General features: G+C 42.8%; 1 protein-coding gene across 2 annotated transcripts; it reads left to right on the plus strand.

Annotated features, from left to right (window-relative positions):
• Positions 1-861: 861 nt before the first annotated feature.
• LOC309716411 (sialate:O-sulfotransferase 1-like) lies at positions 862-20,982 on the plus strand. 2 transcript variants are annotated; one of them, XM_082550208.1, is made up of 9 exons: positions 862-1,393; positions 2,415-3,063; positions 8,947-9,061; positions 10,149-10,333; positions 16,422-16,543; positions 17,360-17,537; positions 17,953-18,117; positions 18,224-18,424; positions 20,166-20,982. In XM_082550208.1, the coding sequence occupies exons 2-9, from the start codon at positions 2,670-2,672 to the stop codon at positions 20,516-20,518; spliced, it is 1,713 nt and encodes a 570-aa protein (XP_082406334.1). In that variant the 5' UTR covers positions 862-1,393; positions 2,415-2,669; the 3' UTR covers positions 20,519-20,982. The 2 variants fall into 2 exon arrangements, with proteins under 2 accessions (XP_082406334.1, XP_082406335.1); XM_082550209.1 differs by lacking the exons at positions 862-1,393; positions 2,415-3,063; positions 8,947-9,061 and adding an exon at positions 9,580-9,762.
• Positions 20,983-22,808: the final 1,826 nt, after the last annotated feature.

Genomic DNA, 22,808 nt, shown 5'->3' on the forward strand with positions numbered 1-22,808 from the left:
GTCTAAATGATAACAGACTGCATTGTAACTGCAATAAATATGATCTAGAAAAAACCAACGGCACAACAAGCAAATCATAGAGGTACTGTAAAGCCAGCAACGCTAGCAACTACAGACACCAGCATCCACCTGTTACTTAAAGGATTTCTTAACAAACACACCTCCTTCCAGTTGAAGAAGACGCTGATGTAGAACATAAATGATCTCGACAGAAAAACCATTTGTAAGAACATAAACATATTATGATGGAGGACAAGTACAAAAAAGTATTTATTAATTCATTTATTAGTTCATTTAGGAATTTATGTATTTATAATTCCTCTGTTTATTGTCAGTTAAATGATCAAATAATGAATTGGCCTACTTTATGAATGTGTAGATAACAAAAGAAAAGGTCGTCTGTAAATGAAATTGCAGATTCATATTTTATTGCATAATTCATTAATAACTCACGAAATAGCTTTCCACTATGTGATCACTTTGACCCACCTTTACTACCTTACTCAGTAACTTCACGGGTAAGTGTGGTTGTTTTCTTTACCTTCAGTCGTGAACACAGATACCGTGACATTTAAGTACTGCTTTGCTCTGCATTGTTGGTGGCAGGAACACGGAGGCCAGGCTCTGACTGTGCTGCTGTAGTGCTAGGACGTCATCCACGCTAGACTGACGCGTGAGTCACGGCAGTTCATTAAGTGCTTCAACGAGCCTAACCTGTAGGGCCACACGCGCGGGAACCACTGCATGATTTGTGCTCTGGATCTCTGAGCAATGCTGATATTGTCAGATTCAGTCCTAGTTTGTTTATTTAGACGTGGATCTGATTACTCTGTGGCGTTTTCTGAAACGTCCTTCAAATGGTTCACGCGTGGGGTTTTATTGCCCCGCCGCCCTCTGCATTGTACCTCAATATATAGTGCACTGTGGGCATGGAGCTCAGTGTATGGAGATGGGCTTCAGCATAGCCTTTGCACGCCTTTTAAGGCCCTCCTTATGTGCAGTAAAGCCTGTGGACTGCTGGACACGACTCCCGTTTGCACGGTGGAGGAGCTGTGACGCGTCCACATCACCAATGCAAATGAGACCGACTACCCCTCCTTCTCGTCCCCATCACCTCCTCTTTCTGTATCTCTCTCTCTCTCTGACACACAAGCACATACACACGTACTGCCTGCGCTTTATATCGCCGTGCCAGCCTTTCGGGGCGACGGAAAGCAGCGCTGGCAGAGAGAAAGAGAGAAAGAGAGAGGGAGAGCGAGCTTATATAACAGCTCTGGGAAACGCCGAGGACACACTCGGTGCACAACAAAGCGAGGAAAACAGCGATCTTAACGGCTATAAACTGATAAGTGATCGCGCAGTGGAAGGATGCCGCGCCGCTCCGGTGCTGAAGGTAAGCCGCATGGTCCAACATTCAATACTGTAAATGGTGGAGGCACAGTGAGGGGCTTTTAAGATGGAAGACCTCGGCTTCTTAAATAGGTGATGCGTGTTTACTCTCGCTTGTGATTCATTTGCCTTTCAACCTCCCATCCCGTTCCACTAAATCAATTCAGCCACGCGTCTTTGTTTTTCACCTCGAATACACAACCGCGAGTTATTTTACGCGTAAAAACGTGGAGTTGAACATAACTTGGGCACTTGGACATGATCGGAGACTGTTCACTGAGCAAACTGTTGCTTCTATCATAGGGAGCATCACCGCACCCCTACTTTTTTGAGGGGGGGTGGAGTGTGTCTTAGAAGGCCTGAGATGAAAAGTAGAGCTGAAGGGCATGACGGTGTGTGACGGCCACCGAGACAACGAGGCATTAATGGATCTCATCGGATGTTCACTCCACTGCTCCACTCTTCAGTCAAAGTGTCAGGCTTCAGAGAACACTGCGAACACCACAGTGTTTTTAGCCTACATATTCAGCGATCCTCAACATCTCATCTTTGCATGTTTTCCCCCACTCATCACTTATTCATCTCTCCACGGATGAGGCAAGAGTTTGTCTGCGCACACTGCTATGATAATCCCCATTTCATAAGCACCCATAATGCGCTCTCCAGACAGTTTTAATCACATGATATTTTTTTTCAGTGAGATAGTTGAGATTTGGAAGCTGGGAGATAAGGTCAAGAATGCACTTTGAAACCACAAAGGTTCGGTGTCATTTTAAAATCAGGAATCGCAACTTTGGGCAGCAATATGATATAAAAACAAATGCGAACAATGGAAGCAATGGAGCAGCACCATGGGATTTGTTGCAAGACGCTGCAAGACAGAAACACAAGCCGATATGTCAACATAAGCTGTGAATCTAATTCACCAGTCGGGCTCATCTTTTCCTTTTCATTGTGCTGACATATAGAGAAATACGCTTGCATTAAATCTAGCTGCTGCTATTTTTTCTGTTTTCTCCCCCCAGCTTACACCCAAGGATCCCCTTGGAGTCACTGACCACAGCATTGGATATTAAATCTTTCTGGTGTGATACATCCATTGTTACACTGCTGATCTCAGACTCTGTGGCTCCAAAAGGACCAAGACAATGTTTGCACCTCTGCTAGATCCTACAGGTCTTGTCATTATTATGAAGTTCTAAGTAGGCTACAGATCTGCTCTCTCTCCTTACTCGCCAAATGGCCTTCCACTGAGCTGCGAGACAGTAAATGGTATAGGAATGGTGGCACCCTTCTACAAGCTGCACTGCCTCTTGAAGCGGGCTCAAATGCTGCTGCTCTGCTTGGGCATCGCCTATCTGATGGCAGGCAGCATCCTGCTTCTACAGCGCTCCAGCATCAGAGTGGCTCAGCCAAACCTGGCCAGCCTGCCCCCCCTGTGGTCCCTCTCTGCACCTCCTACTGCCCTCAGGACTGCAGGCTTGGGCATGAGGGCACGCTCCAGATGGGTTGCCATTCAGGCTGCGTCTGGAGGGGGAGCCAAGGCAGGAGGGCGACACTGGACTGCTTCCCGAAGCCTAGGGGTCCAACACTTGCATCATCGCTGGTTTCACAGTCTGCTGCCAGAGAGTCCAGAGCAAAGAGTCTCCGTCCAGAGAAGCAGCAGGCACAAAGGTAAATAACTGTGCACAGCTATGAATTTGTCTGCACATTGAGCTGACACTGTCCTGCCTCTATCACTTGTGGCTTGACAAGGTTCACTGCTGTTTTTAGTATAGCTAACTAGCCAGCAGACAAAACAAGCACTGGTCACTGCGTCGCCCTATTTAGATGTATTAGTGTGCCAGTGAAGTGTTAATGCCATTAACGTGCATCATGACAAATGCACGATTCTTTACGTGGAAAAAGATCTTCTCCAATGACTTCTGCTGAGAATGTAGAGCTGGGATTTTAAACACTCTAACACGTTTTAGATCTGCTTTTTTAAAACACCGGGACCTCTGCTATGTCACTGACTTGCACCTGTGTGGCCTTCTCACAAATCGTAGGAAGGCCACACAGGTGACCGTGGCCAAGCTTGGACAACTCTTCTGCCATTAAATTAAAAACATATATTACAAAGTCTATGAAAACACTCTGGGGGAAAAAGTGACAAAAATACCCTATGAGCATATTGAGCCGACGGATTTCCCCGTGAACAACATATCAGGAGCACATATGCATGTTTATTTTCTATTTTTGGGCTTTCTTTTTTGTTCAGATGGCCAGGGGCTGGGAAACCGCACTCTCTGCACAGGACTCACATAGTGCACTCACAACAAGCTTCATTCGACATTTATGAACAGATAATCATGACCTTAGAACATTTAGAAGAGCTTCATTATACATTTATATAACATTTTACATTTGGTTGCTTCAGATCTTGTAGATGAAAGATAGAGCTCACTGATCCTCTCGAAACCAGAAGAGTAAAAAAAAAAAAAAAGGCAGGCGAGCACTAAAGTAGCTTCCAGAAAATAAATTAGTAATTATGAAGCTAAAAAAACGATATAATTTCTTACTTGCACTCTCTGCTAAGGAGCCCTCACCATTACTTGAGTACTTTGAGATATCCATGGATGTTTACTCCATTGTTTAACTGTGCCTGTCAGCGCCTTTGCCATTTTGCTGAAATGATAAATACATTGGAATTACCTTCGGTGGAACATTTGTTCTTTCAGCCCATTCTTGAAAAGCATCCCGTAAAAGCTCTTAATCCTTTTTTTAAACAGACACTACATGACCATTCAGTCACTAAGTAGGGTAATACAGATGAAAAATGTTTGAGGCAAGAAAGAGATCAGTTTCAGTAACAGCCATCTGGCAAAGGGTCTTTTTTAAAAAGTATTACCCAGGACAAAGAATTCAATTACCCAAGTCTATTGTGCCACAGGCCCTGTGAAAGTAGCCGGTTGAAGGGCTTAGAAAAAAGCGTATTTTTGACACCGTTTCTAAACCAAGTATATGCATTATTTCAGGATATCAGTCCAGATAATAATGAAGCAATCACTCGAATTCCACAACATGTATTTGACACTGAAATGAAAATCATTTACATGTAAATGCAATATTTAATAAATACATTTAAATTAAATTGTCTTCATATTGCATTAAATCGTAACAAGAGTCACCTTAAGGTGCTTTATCATGTGAGGAAGAGGCCCTCGAGTAACCCAGAGAAAACCCCCACAATCAGACAACCTCCTATGAACCAGCACTTGGTGACAGGGGGAAGGAAAAAAATCCCTCTCAACAGGAAGTAACCTCCAGCACAAGCAGGCTCGTGGATGGACAGCCGTCTGCTGCAGTCACTTCCCACCATGACTAACACATTTTTAGCCTAGCTTAACATAAAAACCAGACGCTGGTGGGTCTTGTCAGCAGCTTCCAGCTGCTGTTGCTGGACTTTGAGGCAAGAAATATCTCACTGAACCTCTAGTGGACTGATTCCAAGAAGTCACTGCTTCTGATCAAAAGGCATTTCTGTAAATAGCACCCCACAAAGTCACCGTTTAGTTTTTGTGTTAAGCAAACAAACTCCACCATGATGGCAGATTCACACACACACAGAAAGGTGAAAAATGTTAACTGGAGACCTTACTGATATTTGGCCTTCTTACCTCAAATGAGAACCAAAGTAGCAATCTCCATGCTAGCTGTTTTTACACTAAGCTAGCAGCCTACGGTCTTTACCTTCATATTTAGTGTAGCGAGATAAAACAAGCATCACTATTTTCATCTAAAGTTCTGCAAAAGGAAAATATTTCTGCATAAACCTTTAAATGTGTCATCAAAATAATAGAAAAGCAGAAAGATGTGCTGGTTCCAGCTCCTCAAATGAGATGTGATTGCTGCTATTGTGAATGTTTGTGTACTGGACTACTTGCTGAATAAAGAAAACCTATAACAGTTAATTGACTTGGTAGCAAATGAGTTAATCAAAAGATCAAATTATAATGAAAGTAGGTACAGTCTTAGAGACAGTGTTACATCAATATCAGTTGCAGCACCATGTCTAAAATTATTTAAAAAGCACTTTCCTATTTAGTAGAATAGGCGGTGTAATGGAGAGGGGAAATGCTGCTACTTACTGTGAGTCAAGCAGTAATAAGAAGCTAAATCAAGACTATCATAAGGTGGTTCAGCCAAGGTAGGCTGCCATTAAACAGCTCTTACCCATCCAAAACAGTCTCGTTATCCAAATTTCACGGCTTAAATCTCTGGACTGAAGCCCAAAAGCTTCAGGCCAGCACACATTATCTGAATTTTAAAAATGTGATCAAGAGTTACCGTCCCCTGTTTGTATTAATCACATAATGAAAACAAATACTTACAATAAAAATCCTTTAAAAGAGATTTTTTTTATTTTAATAACAAATGTGAGGACAAGACAGGTGGTTAAACATATCTCTCTATGGTAGCTCATTTATTGGCTGTAATCTCCTGACATATCAGTCCCGCTCCGCTCTGGACTTCCAAAAAGGTGCAAAATCCCAAAAGGCATTTTCATGATTTTAGTCTTTATCCCATCTTTATTCAGTGGCTGCTCTCACACAGAGGGTGTAGCAGTAATAACATCACACAGCCAGATGGAGAAGTTTGCACATGCATTTTCAGTTTCATATATCCATGGATTCAGGAGCTCTACCTGTTCAAACATTTTATAATAAACGTCAGAGATGTATAATACTTTGTATCTGCTGCTGGAAACCCTACACATTGCAGGAATGAGTGACAAATGTATTTATATGTAAAGTACAAATAAGGAGAGATGTGTAGATGGAGATATGACAAAGTATTTGATTCTCTGGCAAAGTTTCACTCAGTGCTGTAAGTGATTTGTACACACAGGTGGCAGCGGTGCAGTGGTCTGTACTCGTGCTCCCAAAGCCCAAAGGCACATGGAAGAGTCCAAGTTGCCCCTTGGTTTCGCTGGGAGTCTGATGTGAACGTAATAGGTCTCTGCATTAACTCTGTGATGTGACTGGCAACTCTGAACTTCAGACAAAGAAGAAAAGCTATTTCCATCTGCAGTAATTTATATTTTGCACCATGGCTCTTTCCTGGAGCCTTCCATGCGGGTATGTGGAATGTTTGAGTTAGGCAGAGGAGCAGTTCAGAACAGAGCTGGCGTCAGTGACAACAGATATGACACCGAATAAGTCAGAAACAGAAACAGGAGATTAAGTCAGAAAAAGAGGAGCTGGGCAGGAGGTCGGTTACAAGGTGGGTTTGCAGATAAGGAGCTTAAATAGCATGCCCTCTATGAAATAACCATTTGGATATGTGGAAGTGTATCGGATGTGTGCTGCTACTGAAATCAGTTAATCTGCAGCTGAGCTTGACTCTGTGGCTTCCCTGAATTAATGCTGCACTTGATTTTGTCCTTGTTAAATGCTTTCTCACTACTGCAAACACTCGGTTTGGTTCAGGCGAGCAGTGGCGGCTGTATAGAGCGTGCATCATTCTGACACGCAGCTCCTCCGCATAATGTCTAGACAAGTTCAGGGCTGCAGTGTGTGTGTGAAAAAGTCTTAACAGTCTTAGGAGTGTTGTGTTTTTCAGCATCCGACACCCCGTTGAGATGATCCTCCTCTCATCCTGTCTCAGGTCAGCCTGTAATGCATCGAAACCCTCTTTGTTGTCCTTTTTTTATGACGCTGCTCACACTTGTGAGGGTTTTAGTATGTAGATCCAGCAGCGAGGCTATGAACCCCCTTCAGCGGACTTTAATGGTCACACACAGTTGCTACCCGTGGCAGCAGCACATGTCCTCATTCTTGGCCATCCTGTCATTAGCCTCCTCCATCCAATCCTGCGGGGAAGAATCAGCTCCAGCTCAGCCATCTGTCTTGGTGTTTAAGAAAGCAGCACAGTGGCAAGCCAAAAGTGCAGTCGTTTCTATCATGTCTGGGAATTCAGGCTGATTCCCTCCATTAACCCTGAGCTGCTATTGCCCGGGGTCTCTTTCTCACTTTGATTAAAACAATGACCTGCACCGCCGGGTGGCTGAGAGGCATAGGGGGGCATCACCTTGGGTGATGCCATTTGAGTTTCTTCTTTGGTGGTCCCAGCCTTTCAGTACTTTGAGGCAGCAGCTACCGTTGTACTCCTGCATTTGTTTTTTGGGCGCCGGCGGCTGGTGACTCAGCCTGACTCCAGCACAACAGGCTGGACGAGCTTCAGAAGACATTGCAGACTGATTGAATCACAAATTCGATACGGTGATGCTTGGCCTGCCAGAGATTTCACAGCCCATTGCGTGTTTCTGTCTTGTCTGCTCACCTTGCTGCACATTCCATCAGTCCCCGTCACATGCACCTCCAACACTTATTAAATCCTCTCTTTGACCAGTTGGCATCGGCCTATTTCGCCGCTGGTAGTAAAGTGAAAACAGAAAGCCAAGCCCCTCGTGTCCTTAAAACCTATAAACATCGATACACGTAAATTCATGTTAGGGATTGCAAAATAAACCTAAAAGCCAAGTATGTGCACGCACTCCATCCACCAAAAACTCAGTTCCTAAAGGACTAACAACATCTAGCATGTGGCCTCAAAACATAATAGTGTCAGACTCGAGGAGGAAGATGGAAATTAAATCTGCACACAAAGAAATGCATCAGCTCCCTCGCACGCTGAAAATGAAATTTATAAAGAAAACTTTAATGTGTCAGCTGAGCAGAGTTTGATGTTGCAATGTGGCAAAGACAGGGATTACATCAAAGACTGAATCTGGGTTACATCTTATATGGTGCCTTAATCTTGTCAGCACATCATAATAGTCTGCCGTAGCCTATTATGCGTTACATCCTTCTTTCTGCACGGGTGATTTTTATTCTAGTGGAAGTAAATAGGTTCACAGTAATGCAGAAATACCACTCATCTACATTGCTGGATAAATCAAGCCTTGCCATGTTATAATTTAGTTGGATGTTATGGCTCACGATACATGCTGCTGTGCATAATAACCATGAGTAAGTGATGACGCAAAGGCTGTTTTGGTTCTGCCAGTCTTGGAGAATGTGTCCGGAGCCAAACCGAAGATGCCATATCAAGTTGCAGAGGAGTGTGTCAACATGTGTGTGTGTGTGCAACATGGACCAAACACAAACATGGACATACACAATTTGTCTCATTTCTGTTTGATTTTAAAAAACAAATGTGTTCTAAGTTTGCGAGGCACTACGTAGGACATTATTTAGTTTGTCAATGGTGCTAATGGTGAGTATTTTTATACCTTATGAGTCTGTCACTCAGTTTAATTTGGCCAATAAAGGATGATAGGCGAAAACTAAGGGAAAATTCCAAGGTCAAATCAAAGAAAAAAGAAATGCGTTGCTGGAAATCTGTCCGATTCTTGAATGACAAGTGCCCGATTCCTGTTTTATTATTAGATTTGACCATAAATGTGTACTTTTCATTCAGCTGCCTTGGTTTTGTGATTGCGCACGCTGAGTGCCACCACAGGACTTTTCTGCCTGAATGAATTTTAATTTCACATTTCTTTTCTTCATATAGGAACCTACATCGGATGCTTCCTTCACAACGCCAGCGATCGAGCCCTGGGAGGGACCATGCTTTACGACCTGCGCAAAATGACCAGTTCTTTGTGTCAAGACACCTGCTCGGAAAGGTAATGCGTTCACAGCGGGCTCCTGTGAAGGGACCACAGAAAGCTCGCTGTGTGAGTAAATGCTTTGGATCTCAGTCTCCTCCATGAATGCCTCCTGTGTTTTGAGCTATAGCGGAGAGCCAGGTGGCTGGATGACAGTAAAAGATGAGGGGGTGAGGAGTGAGAGAGGGGAGAATGAAGAGCAGGCCAGGACAGAAGGCTCGATCTGTTGCAGAAAAAGGAAGAAGGGAGGTGTTTGTGTGTGTGTTATAGAACGCTTAATGAGCTGAGTCCAGCAGTTGGTGAATAAATCAGTGGTTAGATATGTGCTTTTCCTGTGGACGTGCTGTGGTGTGGAAGTCTCTGACTGGGTCAGTGTGAGCCGAGTAATCAGCGCTGCCACATCCTCAACAAACCTGTTATTAAACATGTAGAGACAGGTGGAATTTTTCAAACACAACTCAAGGAATGACCTGCTTGAATTATTCCTTTTTATATGTTAGCAGCCAGGAAGCAGTGCATCCCCAGTGAAACGGGAACAGCCGAGGACAGATGGATGCTGCCAGGCGGATAGCTGGCGCTTCCATCTCAAATGCAAACCCGCCCTCTGCCTGTCCACATGGAAGGCAGTCTCGTTACCTGAGCGAGCCAATTACCGCAATGAGCAAAAGTAAAAAGTCAAGGCAATTTATGAGCAAGCTTCAAAGGACATACATGAAAAGGTCAGTTTTGATGAGGTCTCTGTCTTTCCCAAGGAGCCTGGGTAAAGGAAGAGGAAAGGGGGATGAGTCACAAGAGCCTTGATATGTAAAGTACAGATCAGAGGTGACTGCACTGCAGCCAGAAGAAGGCATTACACAGTCAGGAGAGTGCAGAATGAAAAGCACTGATGGCTATCACGGGGAAACTGTATGTGTAAGCCCAGTAACTTTGAGTTAAATGATAAGTTTGAAATGCTATCGAAAGTCCTGTGGGAGAGCATAGCCAGAGGGCAATAGCTTCAGGTTATGGATTGCCATTGGCTAGGGCAATAACTATCAGTGTGTGTGTGTGTGTGTGTGTGTGTGTGTGTGTGTGTGTGTGTGTGTGTGTGTGTGTGTGTGTGTAGTGGTTACCAGTTTGCAGGTCTGGAGTACGGAGCCGAGTGCCACTGCGGGAATCGGATTAGCAGCCCTCGGGCTCCGGAAGAGGATTGTAGTCTGGTGTGTCGGGGTGAGAGGGGGTCTCCCTGTGGCGGCGTGGGCCGTCTCTCCATATACAAGGTGGAGGAGCAGCTGCCAGGTCACAGAAAATGTGAGTTGACTTCCCTCAGGGAAGACACGGCACCGTTTACTATTTATACCCTACACGGGCTCCGCAGATGAGTGAAGAAATGACTGAAGTTAAATTCTCAAAACACAACAACACAGAAAAGTTAAAGCTATGCACTCCCCACACCACCATCTATAACGCTGCCACATGCCGCTGTGCAACCAAAGCCTTATACATACAGCACATTTGATTCCTCTGTCCAGGAACTAACTTAGAGAAAGCGCCAACAATCAGATGACTGGTATAGATAGCAGTTGTGTTATTGTAAGGGTTGACCTTACCACATAAAGGACCTTGTTGTGATTTGGTGCTGTATGAATTCAATAGAGTTTAAATTGAACTGAATTTAGTACCACAGGATCCAAAGTTTCTACTGTCTCAACTCAACATTTTCTTCTTTGGTGAATCCAACGTTTCAGAGGTATACTGCCATCAGTTTTTGTTGTTTTCTTTTCTCTAGTGCAAGGTGTCCAACTCCCACACAGCTGAATCAAATGGTTGGATTACCTCTTCAGCATGCCATCAAGTTTGGCAAAGGCCGGGTAACTAGTCATTCATTTGATTCAGATGTGTCGGAACAAGGATGTGTCTAAAAGCTGCAGGACAGTAGCTCTCGAGGACTGGAGTTGGACACCCCTGCTCTAGAGATGTTGTCAAGCTGGTCAGCGTGTCACTTCCACGGTGCATTATTCATATTTTGTTGGTCAGTGAGGATGCATTGTCGATGCGATGAGGGAGAATTGTTTTGGAGACACAACCAGAGAAGCATCTTTCACATTCATCATCTTTTGTCTGGAACCACCCAACATTACTCATATTTTGAAGGTTTTATCGTCATTTACTTCCTCTAAATGTGTCTACATATACTTAACCATAACTTTGCTTTGTCTAACCCAGTGTTGGCCAATTACTTGAATAAAGTACTTAGTTACTAATTGTTGATTACATCTCCAAGAAAATAATCCCATTACTTTACTGATTATTTATTTTCAAAAGTAATTAGTTACTTTATTACTTAGATACTTTTTAAAAACATGATACACAACCTGAATAAGTAATAAAGCATTAGGCCTTTCAACCCAAATCGATCTTTGTCTGCATAATCCATCATATAAAATTGAATCAAATGGAAAAGTCACTTTTAAAAAATTGTTTTATTAGTTTTAAACTTTTATGCATCAAGCAAAAATTAAATTATATCCAACAGTCTCTGATTGTTGCATATAACATTTAAACCTATTTTCTGCATTTTCCAAGATATACAATAAAATAATGTTCAGAATCAAAGATTCAGCAGCACTAAGTCCTGTCGCTCTTGAATCTATTTTCAGTTGTTTAGCAGGAGTGGGGCCTGTGGAGGTTTGCCCGGAGCCGCTGCGGTCATGTCATGGAGGGGAATGGGAATTTCACATTCCCGTGGTGGCGTGCTGGGTGCTTGATCAGATTTGAAGTTAAATTTTTCGCTGTTCCTGCCACAGACATCGCACGCTCGTACGCCATTGTCATGAGACACTTTCACAAACAAAATCATGGTTTAGTAATGCAGTAATGCAGCGTGCTTACTAGAAAGTAACAGTAATCTATTACTTTATTCCAATAGTAATCACTTACTTTACTCATTACTTGAAAAAAGTGGTCGCATTACAAGTAATGCGTTACTGCCCATCTCTGGTCTAACCTAACCACTCCGGAAAAAATGAAAGCGTCTGATATGAACCAAAGAATCAGATAACTTTTGGGATTCACAGCTAGGAGCAAAGAAGAAAGTTAAGTGAATTACAATGAAAAGCACAGCAGGATAGGATAAGGATTTGTCTTAGTGCACAGTGTTACAGAAGGAAAGGGGAAGGTGTGTGAAACGGTGGGGGCTTTATTCAAGAAAGATTATCATAAAAAGGTATTTATCAGCCCGCACATCAACACGCACACACACACACACACACACACACACACACACACACACACAAACAGCTTGAGCTGATTTGCATAAATGAACCGATGCCACTTGTGACTAAAATGATGCATTGTGTTAGGTTTACACCTAATGCAAACGAAATTAAGTAATAAATGGAGCAACAGCGAGCACATATTTAAACCATGAATAAATAATGAGCAAACATTTAATATGCTACTAACAAAAAAAAAAAAAACTGAACTCCTTCCGTAATAAAATGTAAGCATGTAATAGTGTTTACTCTCCACTCTAAAAGTCCTTGTCTGAGTCATCTCAGACTGTGTGACAGACTGGCTGAGATGTGTCAGCATTTCTTTGGCTGATGTTTAAATTGACAAATCCTTCCATCGCCGTTCCTGCGGTCATCATATTTGTCTGATGCACACCTAGAAAGCGGGCTGCATTGCTGCGACAGCCATCTGCGAGCTGTCATCTGTTGATGCTCAGACATGCATGAGTGACAAATCCTGTTGGTTCTGGTATTGTTGTAGTATTTGTAATGCAAAATAATAAGAAAAATATAACACAGCAACATCCTGTTCTTTGTTATTTTTCATGCCATTGCTTCCTCTGGGAAGATGGTCTTGACAAAATTGTGTTACTGTGTAACTGGCAACTGTGCTTTGTTGTTATTCCACTCCTTTGCTTCTTTGCAGTATTATGCCAAGTGTAGCTTTAAATGGTGATTTCTTTGGAGTCAAGTCCAGTTCTTGGGTTTGTCACCCCCAAACATGTCTCTTTTCATTATGGAGAAATAGCAAAACTTTTGATCTGACCATAATAGTTTATCTCTGTGATCATCTGCAAATTTCAGTTTGAAGAAGCAAGAATTTCTTTCCTGGTCGACACCGTCTTAGACCATGGCAATGTGAATCTTGCTTCACTGTAGACAGTGACGCTGGTGTCCCAGCGGTTTTCAGTTCATGACAGGTTTGAGCGTTGGTGGTTACTGAATACACCCATTCGATTTCCTCTCATATGCCCACATAGCAAAATTGGAAAGGCCCGGATCTGGCCCACACAATGTGCTTACACATGGTCCACATACTGCAAAGAATGACGGCCCTTTGTTGGCCCAGATCTGGTTTGCCAGAGGTGGCCCACACATTGGCCAGCACAAGGCCAGTTGCAGACACACTGGTGGTCCTGTGCTGGCCCAGAACAGTTTCAGATCTGGCCCCAGATGTCAGCCTAACGTGTACTTGAATCAGCCCATATGATAACAACATGTGCCAGAACATAATAGTGCAAAAGTAACATGACAGTGAATCTTATATAGCGCTTTTCTGCTCAAAGTGCTCTATACAACATGCCACATTCACCCAATCACGCATTTTCTCTAAACTGAGAGCTTCCTAACTGCATTCATACACATTCACACTCTTGACATGCCGACTGGAAGAGCCAGGGATCAAACCACTAATCTTCAATTCAATTCAATTCAATTCAATTTTATTTATATAGCGCCGAATCACAACAAAAGTCGCCTCAAGGCGCTTCATAATCTTCCGATCAGTAGGTGACCTGCTCGACCTCCTGACCTACAGCCAGTGTTGGGAAGGTTACTTTTAAAATGTATTCCATTACAGAATACAGAATACATGCCTCAAAATGTATTCTGTAACGTATTCCGTTACGTTACTCAATGACAGTAACGTATTCTGGATACTTTGGATTACTTAATATATTATCATGCTTTTTACAACTACGTGAATGTACTATTGCTGTGTGATTTATTACTATTACTGAAGGTCCGCGGCTCCGAACCGTAGTAAAGGGACCTCTGGCTAATACGTCGGGTTCGTGTCGGGCTCATAGCCGAAAAATAGCTTTACTTTGTTGTCTGGGTCAACTTTGCTAGCAGAGACAGAGAGAGGCGTTGAAAGGCTCCAATGGAACTTATTGTTTTCGGAGGAAAACACGAACACTGTGTACAGTCGAGTCTTAATAGCTTACTTACAACTGGGCTCGTCAGGCATTCTGTTTGGCTGCAGTGGTTATTATTATATTTACATGCTTCCAGCTCCCGTTTTTGCTCGATGACAGCTCGTACTTTTCCTTTTTCTCCCTCCTCGCGCTCACAGACACATAACGTGTTTGGCAGTCCATTCTCCCTGCAGCACGGACTACACTGCCCATGATGCTACATTCTTTAGAGCTATGCTTGTAGCATTCTGCATGTTAGCTTAGCACAACAACAACAAAAAGGCGCTCTCTCACCCAGGAAACACAGAGAGAGAGCGTCACCCTGTAACCATGGCAACCGTAACGCTGCCGCCTGGAACAACGGCACGTAGCTGTCAAACAAAACCCAAACAGTCCTGACCCGCGACAAAATGAAACAGGGAAGTACCGCAGTGTAATCCATTTATTTCAACAAAGTATTCTGAATACCACCTTTTTAAACGGTAACTGTAACGGAATACAGTTACTCATGTTTTGTATTTTAAATACATAACGGCGGTACATGTATTCCGTTACTCCCCAACACTGCCTACAACTACCTGGTGATGAACATGAGTAAACCCTCACTAGGTTTTGGATAAAGTGTACACTCACAAGCCTGTCAAACCTGCATTTGAAACCATACCATAGCAGTATAGTATTGCAACATGGCATTTGGGTCTTCTAACTAAAATAGGAAAATAGGAACATAAATAGCGCCATCATTGCCAGACCTGGCCCACATCTGGTTGACATACACCCTGCCATGACACCAGTCAGTCAGAAGAGCCAGCTTGATGCCGGATCTGGGGAAGACCTGCTTTCTATGAGCCTGGGCCACATAAACCAAACCATGGGCCTGGCCCATATCTGGATGACATACCACTTACCATGCCAGAAGTCAGCCAGCAGTGCCGGCTTGAGACCAGATCCGGGCCAGACCTGTCTGCTATGTGGGTGAGGCTGAGAGTTTAGGTCTTCTTCCATATCCTGGCAAAGTGGTGACACATCTATATAACTTGTACATAAAATTGTTTGAACTGATGATCTTGGAATGTGCAGTTATTTAGAAATGGTTGTAAGAGACCATGCTACTCATGCTGATCTACAGCTCCCCTTCTTGCTGTTATCGCTGTGAGTCTTGGTCAGTCCAGTCACGTCTGTCAAATTAAATCATTTTTGTGCTGGCAAAGAGAAACTACCAGTATAGTCTACCATGATTGCTAGCAAAGAGTTAATTACATTGGTCTTGTTAAAAGTTAAAAATCAGCATAGAACTTTTAGCACCACTTATTAAAATATTTAAGAGTATATATCTACGTACTTCAGCCTGTATGTGTACTTTTGAGTCTGTGTGCATTAGGGAAAATCCAAAATAAATGTAAACTTATTTTTATAGTCATTAAAGACGTATCCTTTATTCCACCCTGAAAAACAAACAGTTCAAAGACATCATTAAAAGCTTCAAATTACTATGACATTCATGCCCATGATGAGTGTACATAAACCTCTGACTGTATATTATTTGACATTTATATTTAAGTAAATACTTAAAGTTGTATTATCTTAGCAGGATGTTGCACAAAGTTAATGTGCCACTTTTAAAATGTCAAGCTTTTAACCTGTGTTGCTGTTCTGGATGGTCCTTAATGCTTCATTTTAAAACCTTTTTGACAGCTCATTACTCTTCTTTGTTTTATGACTAAACTCTTGACTCAACTAAACTAATTGTGTATTAGCCCCACAATGACCACGACAAATCCAGCTATAATGATTATCCATAACTTTTTCTTATAAAAACTGTTTTCACTTGTGTAAAGATTTGCTCCCTCCTCCTGTTGCAGTCAAGGGCGAATCTATTATATAAGCAGCTGATGATCATAAACAATATTAATATTCATGACTGGAAGCTTCGGCGTCTCTGGAGATTTGCAGCTGACTTGTGAATGTATTACACTGTGTACCAGAATTCAGCCAAGTATGGAAAGATAATTATCGCAGAAACCCTTTGCATGTACATTTCTTTGAAAATCTGACATTTGCTACTTGTTTGTATAGAAATAAATGCTCCCCAATGTTGACCAAAGCAAGGCAAACCCTTCAAATGTGTTTTGCAGTCACTAGCAGAGCGCTATTCCTTATCATCCCCGTGTGCGTTTTTCCTCCTTGCAGTCAGAAATGTGCACTACCGGGGTTGCTTCAAGTTGCTGAAAAGCATCATCGGCACCTTCCCCGTCTACTCCTTTCAGCCGAACCTAACCACGCAGTCCTGCATCGAGACGTGCACTGATAAGGTTTGAATTTCTCCTCTGCAAATTACAGCAATGATGATCAATTTATTGCACACTCTACTTGTGGTTCTCCACTCAGGGAGCTGTCTTCTCTCCCTGGAGAACACATGTAGGAGCACAGAGCTCTCTGGATTTTTGCTGAATATTTTAGGTTTAATGTGTCTGTAATGAGATGTAGATACTCTGCATCCTGCACTGAGATCTTACTCTGTGCAGCTGTGTCGCCTCCAAAAAACAGAAATATGTATGGTAGAAATATTGGCAGTGACTGCAATATGATTAATTCTCACCGTGCGGTGTGTGTTTATGCATGCATATCAGTTCCAAAAAAGTTTCACTCCAGTGTCCTCGTGTTGTGACATTGAGCATTCTAACCTCCTGCTACCTGGCAGAGTGAGGAAAAATAAGAGAGTTGGGATGTTCTGCAGATTCAGCTGAGTAAATGGTAAATGGACTGGTTCTTATATAGCACTTTTCTACTCTGTCTGAGCACTCAAAGCGCTTTACACAACGAATTCATTCACCCAATCACACAAGCACTTCTTCTAAGCTCTTAAATGCTCTATCTAACATTCACACTCCGATGGATGCATCGGAGAGCAACATCGGGTTAGTTTCTTGCCCAAGGATATTTGGATTGCAGCCTGGGCTTGAACCACCGACCTTCTGGTTAGTGGCTGACCTGCTCTGCCACCTGTCAGGTGGCATCTGAGCTGAGATGACAGATCACCCTTAGCTAGATTAGAAGTCTTTGGAGAGAAAAATTGGTGTGATGAGTCATATGACAACCTGAAGAACATTTGTGCTTTTGGTTTGTAGGAGCTCCCACTGGCTGTGTTCAAGAAACCCCACTGTTTCTGTACATGGACGTCATCTCTTTTCAGTCTCAACCAGCAGTCGGACAACCAGCAGTGTGTGGGGAACCACACCATCGCCTCTGCACTCACAGCGTCCACAGAGCCTGACCACTACCAAGTTTACCATACCCCTGTGCTTGGTGAGATATTTGTTACACAATGCAAAAATGTGTTAGTCATCTGCACGTGTTTTTATTTGTAAATGTATTCTTTTGAGCCCATCCCACTGTGCCGTGTCAGTCATTTTTTGCTGATCATGCAGTGTAGCTAAAGTTCCAGTCTTGCATTAATTCTAAGTCCCAACTGAGAGACTTTCTGTGACCACTGTGTTGTTTTCTTGGGGTCAGATGCTTAGTAAAAATGAAAACAGTCTTCATCCCAAATTTCAGCTCTGATCTGTGACTTGTAATCCTACTGCAATTTGTGCCACGTAAAGAAAAAACTCCATTTCAGGCTCTCTGCTACAATACTTACTATATATTCTCATACATATTCTGATATATTCTGATATTCTGCTGATATACAACAGCTGAAACAAAAAAACTGTGCTTCCAGACTCCAGGTGCAAAGAGAGGATGTTTCTGCCTCAAAGATCCAGTTCCCTTGTGGCTCTCTCTAGTTTTCCCGGGGCAGGCAACACCTGGGTACGACACCTGATCGAGCTTGTGACCGGCTACTACACTGGCAGCTTCTATTTCGATGGCACGCTGTACAACAGAGGTGGGGAGAGCACAGTCCGTGTCCTGAAATGAGAGTTTAAGTGGGTGCTTGATGAAATATTGCCCTACAGCTGACTGTTATCTATTCATTTATTCATTGGTACCAGGTTTCAAAGGCGAGAAGGACTACTGGAAGAGTGGCCGCAGCATTTGCGTAAAGACCCATGAAAGTGGGCAGAAAGAAATTGAGATGTTTGACTCTGCCATCCTGCTGATTCGCAACCCTTACCGCTCCTTAATGGCTGAATTCAACCGCAAGTGCGCCGGACACTTAGGACACGCCACAGATGCCCAGTGGAAGAGTAAAGGTGATGTAGTCCAATAGAATGAAGTGGTTTATGGCTCAGCTGAAGGTTGCTATAGTTACTGCTGCATAATGTCCTACTGTTGATGATACAACAAGAGTAGACAAGAGATGAATGTCGTGAAGCCCCTTTATATTTACAGGCCAGCACTCAAGACTCACTCCTGAGCACCAGACAGCCACCCTTTAAGAAAAGTCAAACTTTGTCTAAACTTTGTTCAAAAGTTGTCTTTTTACTTTGTTCCACTAAACAATTATCTGTTGAGTAAAGTCTAAAAAATGGAATGTAGCATTCAGGCATAGCAGACATCAGATCACACCCTTCATTGTGTCTCGTTTGTGGCTTTTTGGGCGAGTCTCTGCATGGTCATATTGTTCCCACGTACTTGGGCGGTATAGCGAGATTTATGGTCGAGCATAGGTGATGTGTTCACTGTCCACTCCAGCCAGGAGACCGCTTTCCAAGCAGATGCTTGCGTTACCTGTGACAATCAGAAGCAATGGGAATCTTGGAGGGCTGGATAGGAGTGGTTGAAACCGTAAACGTGTACGCAGACGGACCTTTGCGGGATCGTAAATCTCGTTATTGGCGCCGCTGCGGTTAGGGTCGTCATTTCACAGGAAGAAGGTTCTTGGTTGGTTGTAGCTTTATGCTTTTCACGTCTCTTTAATATCTCTCCTCACAGGTTTTAATTCAACTTTTTTACAAGTCGCTTGAACTGAAATGAGTTTACGGGGACTACATTCACCTATTTAATAGTTTTTATTTGCTCTGAGTTTTTAAATGCCTTCTCTCCATACCGTGGGGTTAAAGAAGACAACATTCATGTTGCTCACAGCACTGAAAATATTTGATTTTCAAAAGACAGTGAAAAAGCAGTTTCTTGGTCCCACTGAAAGCTGTTGACAGAGTGTTCTGAGGATAATGCAGAATACAGATGAGTGTGGACTGAAAGCTACTGCTGTGGCATCATGCTGCTAAACCATCACCATGCTGCACTACTTCTTGACAGTTTTTTTCTTTGTTTCTTACAAAATGTAACTACAATGTCTCATGTATAGTTTAAGAACGTAATGAATGTTATAGAAAAAAAGTTAAAATATCTCATTTCAGTCACAGTCTCAAGCTTAAAAACACCTCGATGCGCTCATCAACCCTTGTATGTGGCTATTGGCTGCTCTTACACAAAAAACGCAAACAAAATAAAACACCAGTTCCAACAACCAGTTAGTTAGAGACCCAACAACGAGCCAGCCTGTCTATACCACAGGCATATACACACACATGCTGCATTGTCTCCTCTCTGCCTGCTTTCTGGCTGACATTCCAGTTTCTCTTTTTTTTCACACGATGATGAATGATGTTTATCATCTGATTGCAGTGCATGAAATCATTTGATTTATAGTCTTCACCTTGGGAGTAACTATGTTGAAGTTGTACTGCCGTTTGATATCCACACAGTGGAGCTCTCCACAGTTTTTACGCATATTTTTTTCCATAGTTTGTGTCATAACCAGTTGAGTCGCGTCTTCCACATTCACACAGATAAACATTCACTCAGATGATCATTTGGGACACGTACATTTTTTTTACTTAGTTCTGCAATCAGTTATTCAACACTGACACAGACACAAAAATGAAAATTCTCAGAAGCATGCAGTATATTGATAAAATCCAACGTCTATGTGTGATTCCTGATCAAATTAGCTAAAAATAATCCAACTGTACCCTCTTTCACTTGCAGAATGGCCAGAGTTTGTCTCCAGCTATGCCCCCTGGTGGGCATCTCATGCTGTGAGCTGGCTGAAGTTTGGCCGTCGCCTCCTGGTGGTGCATTATGAGGAGCTGCAGCGAGATCTCCTCCCCCAGCTCCGGCTCATCACAGCCTTTCTAAACGTCACTATGACAGAGGAGAGGTTTCTGTGTGCAGAGAGCAACCAAGACGGGCATTTCAAACGCTCAGGGGCTCAGCGGCCCTCTTTTGACCCATTCACTCCCGACATGAGACAGATGATTGACTCCCACATTCATGCTGTTGACCAGGCGCTGCAGAGCAGGAACTTTAGCGGACTTCCACAAGATTACCTCCCCAGATGATGATGTGAAAAGGTCATGAGGTAGTTCTTTAAATGACTGGTACAGCAGAGGTGTGTGAGAGGAAAGGTTTCCACCGAGTGCTACGTGGGGAGCAGACACATGCTGGCCAATGTAAGCGGCCCACCTGACTCTTTAATAAGCCAGTCACACTGTGAATGCCCGTAGAATCAGAGAAACTCTTTAGAGGTCACTGGAGAAACATTTCAGTTCATTGTGAAATTCTACAGAGAACAGGTATGAAAGCGTCAAGGCCAGGACTGCCTCTATGCAAGCAGCAAATATGATGATTACTCAGAAAGGATTTGTTAGGCAGTAGATCTGGATGTATCTGTATGTCCTTCAGAGCTGCTGCATGCTGTTATATGGACATGAACTCAGAAATATGGTGATGACAATGAAAACTTCTCCAAACTGTATGAAATGTTTCTATTAGCATTTTATTTCATTAAATGCGTTTACTTTGAGCTGGGTGCAGTTGCGTACACTGGCATCACTTGAAACGTGTTTCACTTTATTGTTACCAGGTGAGGACAGGTGTGTCTCCATTTCCAAGGTGACATTGGGAGGGTTTGTGTATCTGCTGTTCAGCTTGTCACAAAGAAAGCAAACACGTGTGTGCGCTGTAGATCTCTTAGCAAAGGACTCGCATATTGCTCAAGTGCAGATGTTTTTCAATCGTTCCTGGAATAACCTGGGAGAACAGTGCCACCTGGTGGTTGAATTTGCACCTATCAGTACTACGAACACTGGTGCAAATTCCTTTCTCTGCATTCACCATTACATTTTTATTTTTTATTTGAGTCACGTTCTTGTATCTGATATTAATATGAAATACACCAAGGAGACATAAATTGAATGAATTTCACCATAGACTGCTCAGAAACTGTAGCACAATCAGCACCTCTCTGACAATGCTAAAAAAATAACACCTCTGAAAATGAAAGATTCATGCAGGGCTGCTGTCACTGTGTTCATTCACTGCAACAGAGATGCAAACAACTGATTCCAGCAACGAGCTAAATGTATGCCTCCTCTATCAGCCACATGTGAATGTAAGCTTTTACTCCAAAATCCAGTCCCTGCTTCTATGAGCTCATTGTGGACTACTAACCACTTAGAACTTTGTTTTTTGTAACAAGTATCCCATTTCACTGCTGACAATATCTACAATCTGGACCTCTTCTTTGTCTGCTAACACTAGATAACCTCACCAACACCTGTCTGATACAGTACGTCAGAACATACAGGTGAGTACAAAGAGAAGATTTGAGACAGTAGAAAGCTTCTAAAATCAGGCACAGAAAAAAGAGACAGAATACAAGAAGGTGGACATGCTGCTGCTAACGAGGTGGTTTTACAGGGGAGATTCTCCAGACAACACAAAGCACAGCCTCACACCAACATCACATTACAATAGAAACTTTGTGTGTTGTGCAATAATTCACACACATACTCATGAAAAAGAAGTCCGTCCAGTGTTCGGATTAGGATGGTATAGACAGAAAGAAAATATGCTCTTTCAGGTGGATACATGCATATATATCCATCTTCTATGAAACAACTAAGTCCCCTTTAGCCACCGTGTGGCTTAAACATCAGCTAGTGTCTGAGATCAGTCTGCTACAAGTTGTTTTAGAAATTCCGTCCACGTGCTACATCTCTCTCAAACCCTCCAACAGTGTGACGGGTTTCAAATCTGCATTGTGACTAAACCAGCCAATGACTCTGCCTTCTTTCTGAACCAGTGTTTTTGTCCCGTTGAACCGTCTACTTCTAGTCCATCTTGGATAGCTTTTACCAGCCTGTTTTTCAAAGGATGTAGGGTTCATAGATGAATAACCAACTGCTGAGTCTCCAAGGCAGCCAAGCAAACCCAAACAAGAACACGTCTATGCTTCAAAATTACTCTCCAGAATAGTTCCCCTTCATTTGAGCCAAACAAGACTGCTGTTATTGTGGTCAAACAAATTTCTCTTTCATGTCCAGACTGCATTACTTCAAAAGGCCAGGTCTTTACCTCCATGTTCACAAAGTGTTGTTCAGCTCCACTGTTCCTGTTGGACAGCAAAGACGTTTTCTGGGACACCACTCGTGCATATATGATCGCGGACACATGCATTCTGATACTAACAGTTACCTGATGGGGATCCTGGAGTCTTCTTTTCACATTAAACAGTAGACTAGTTAGGCTGAATTTCACACAAATTGGCAGTCATTTACAATCCACTTGTAGGTGATTGTCTTTACGGTGGAATTATTCATTTTAAATAATTTGCAGCTCTTTTTCGTA

Source organism: Aulonocara stuartgranti (assembly GCF_965226115.1).
Source record: "Aulonocara stuartgranti genome assembly, chromosome: 10".
NCBI classification, from domain to species: Eukaryota; Metazoa; Chordata; class Actinopteri; order Cichliformes; family Cichlidae; genus Aulonocara; species Aulonocara stuartgranti.

Coding starts and splice junctions, on each gene's coding strand:
- LOC309716411 (XM_082550208.1), top strand. CDS start 2,670: ATGGTGGCACCCTTCTACAAGCTGCACTGCCTCTTGAAGCGGGCTCAA. Junction 3,064..8,946: donor GAGAAGCAGCAGGCACAAAG/GTAAATAACTGT, acceptor TTCTTCATATAG/GAACCTACATCGGATGCTTC. Junction 17,538..17,952: donor TTACCATACCCCTGTGCTTG/GTGAGATATTTG, acceptor CTGTGCTTCCAG/ACTCCAGGTGCAAAGAGAGG.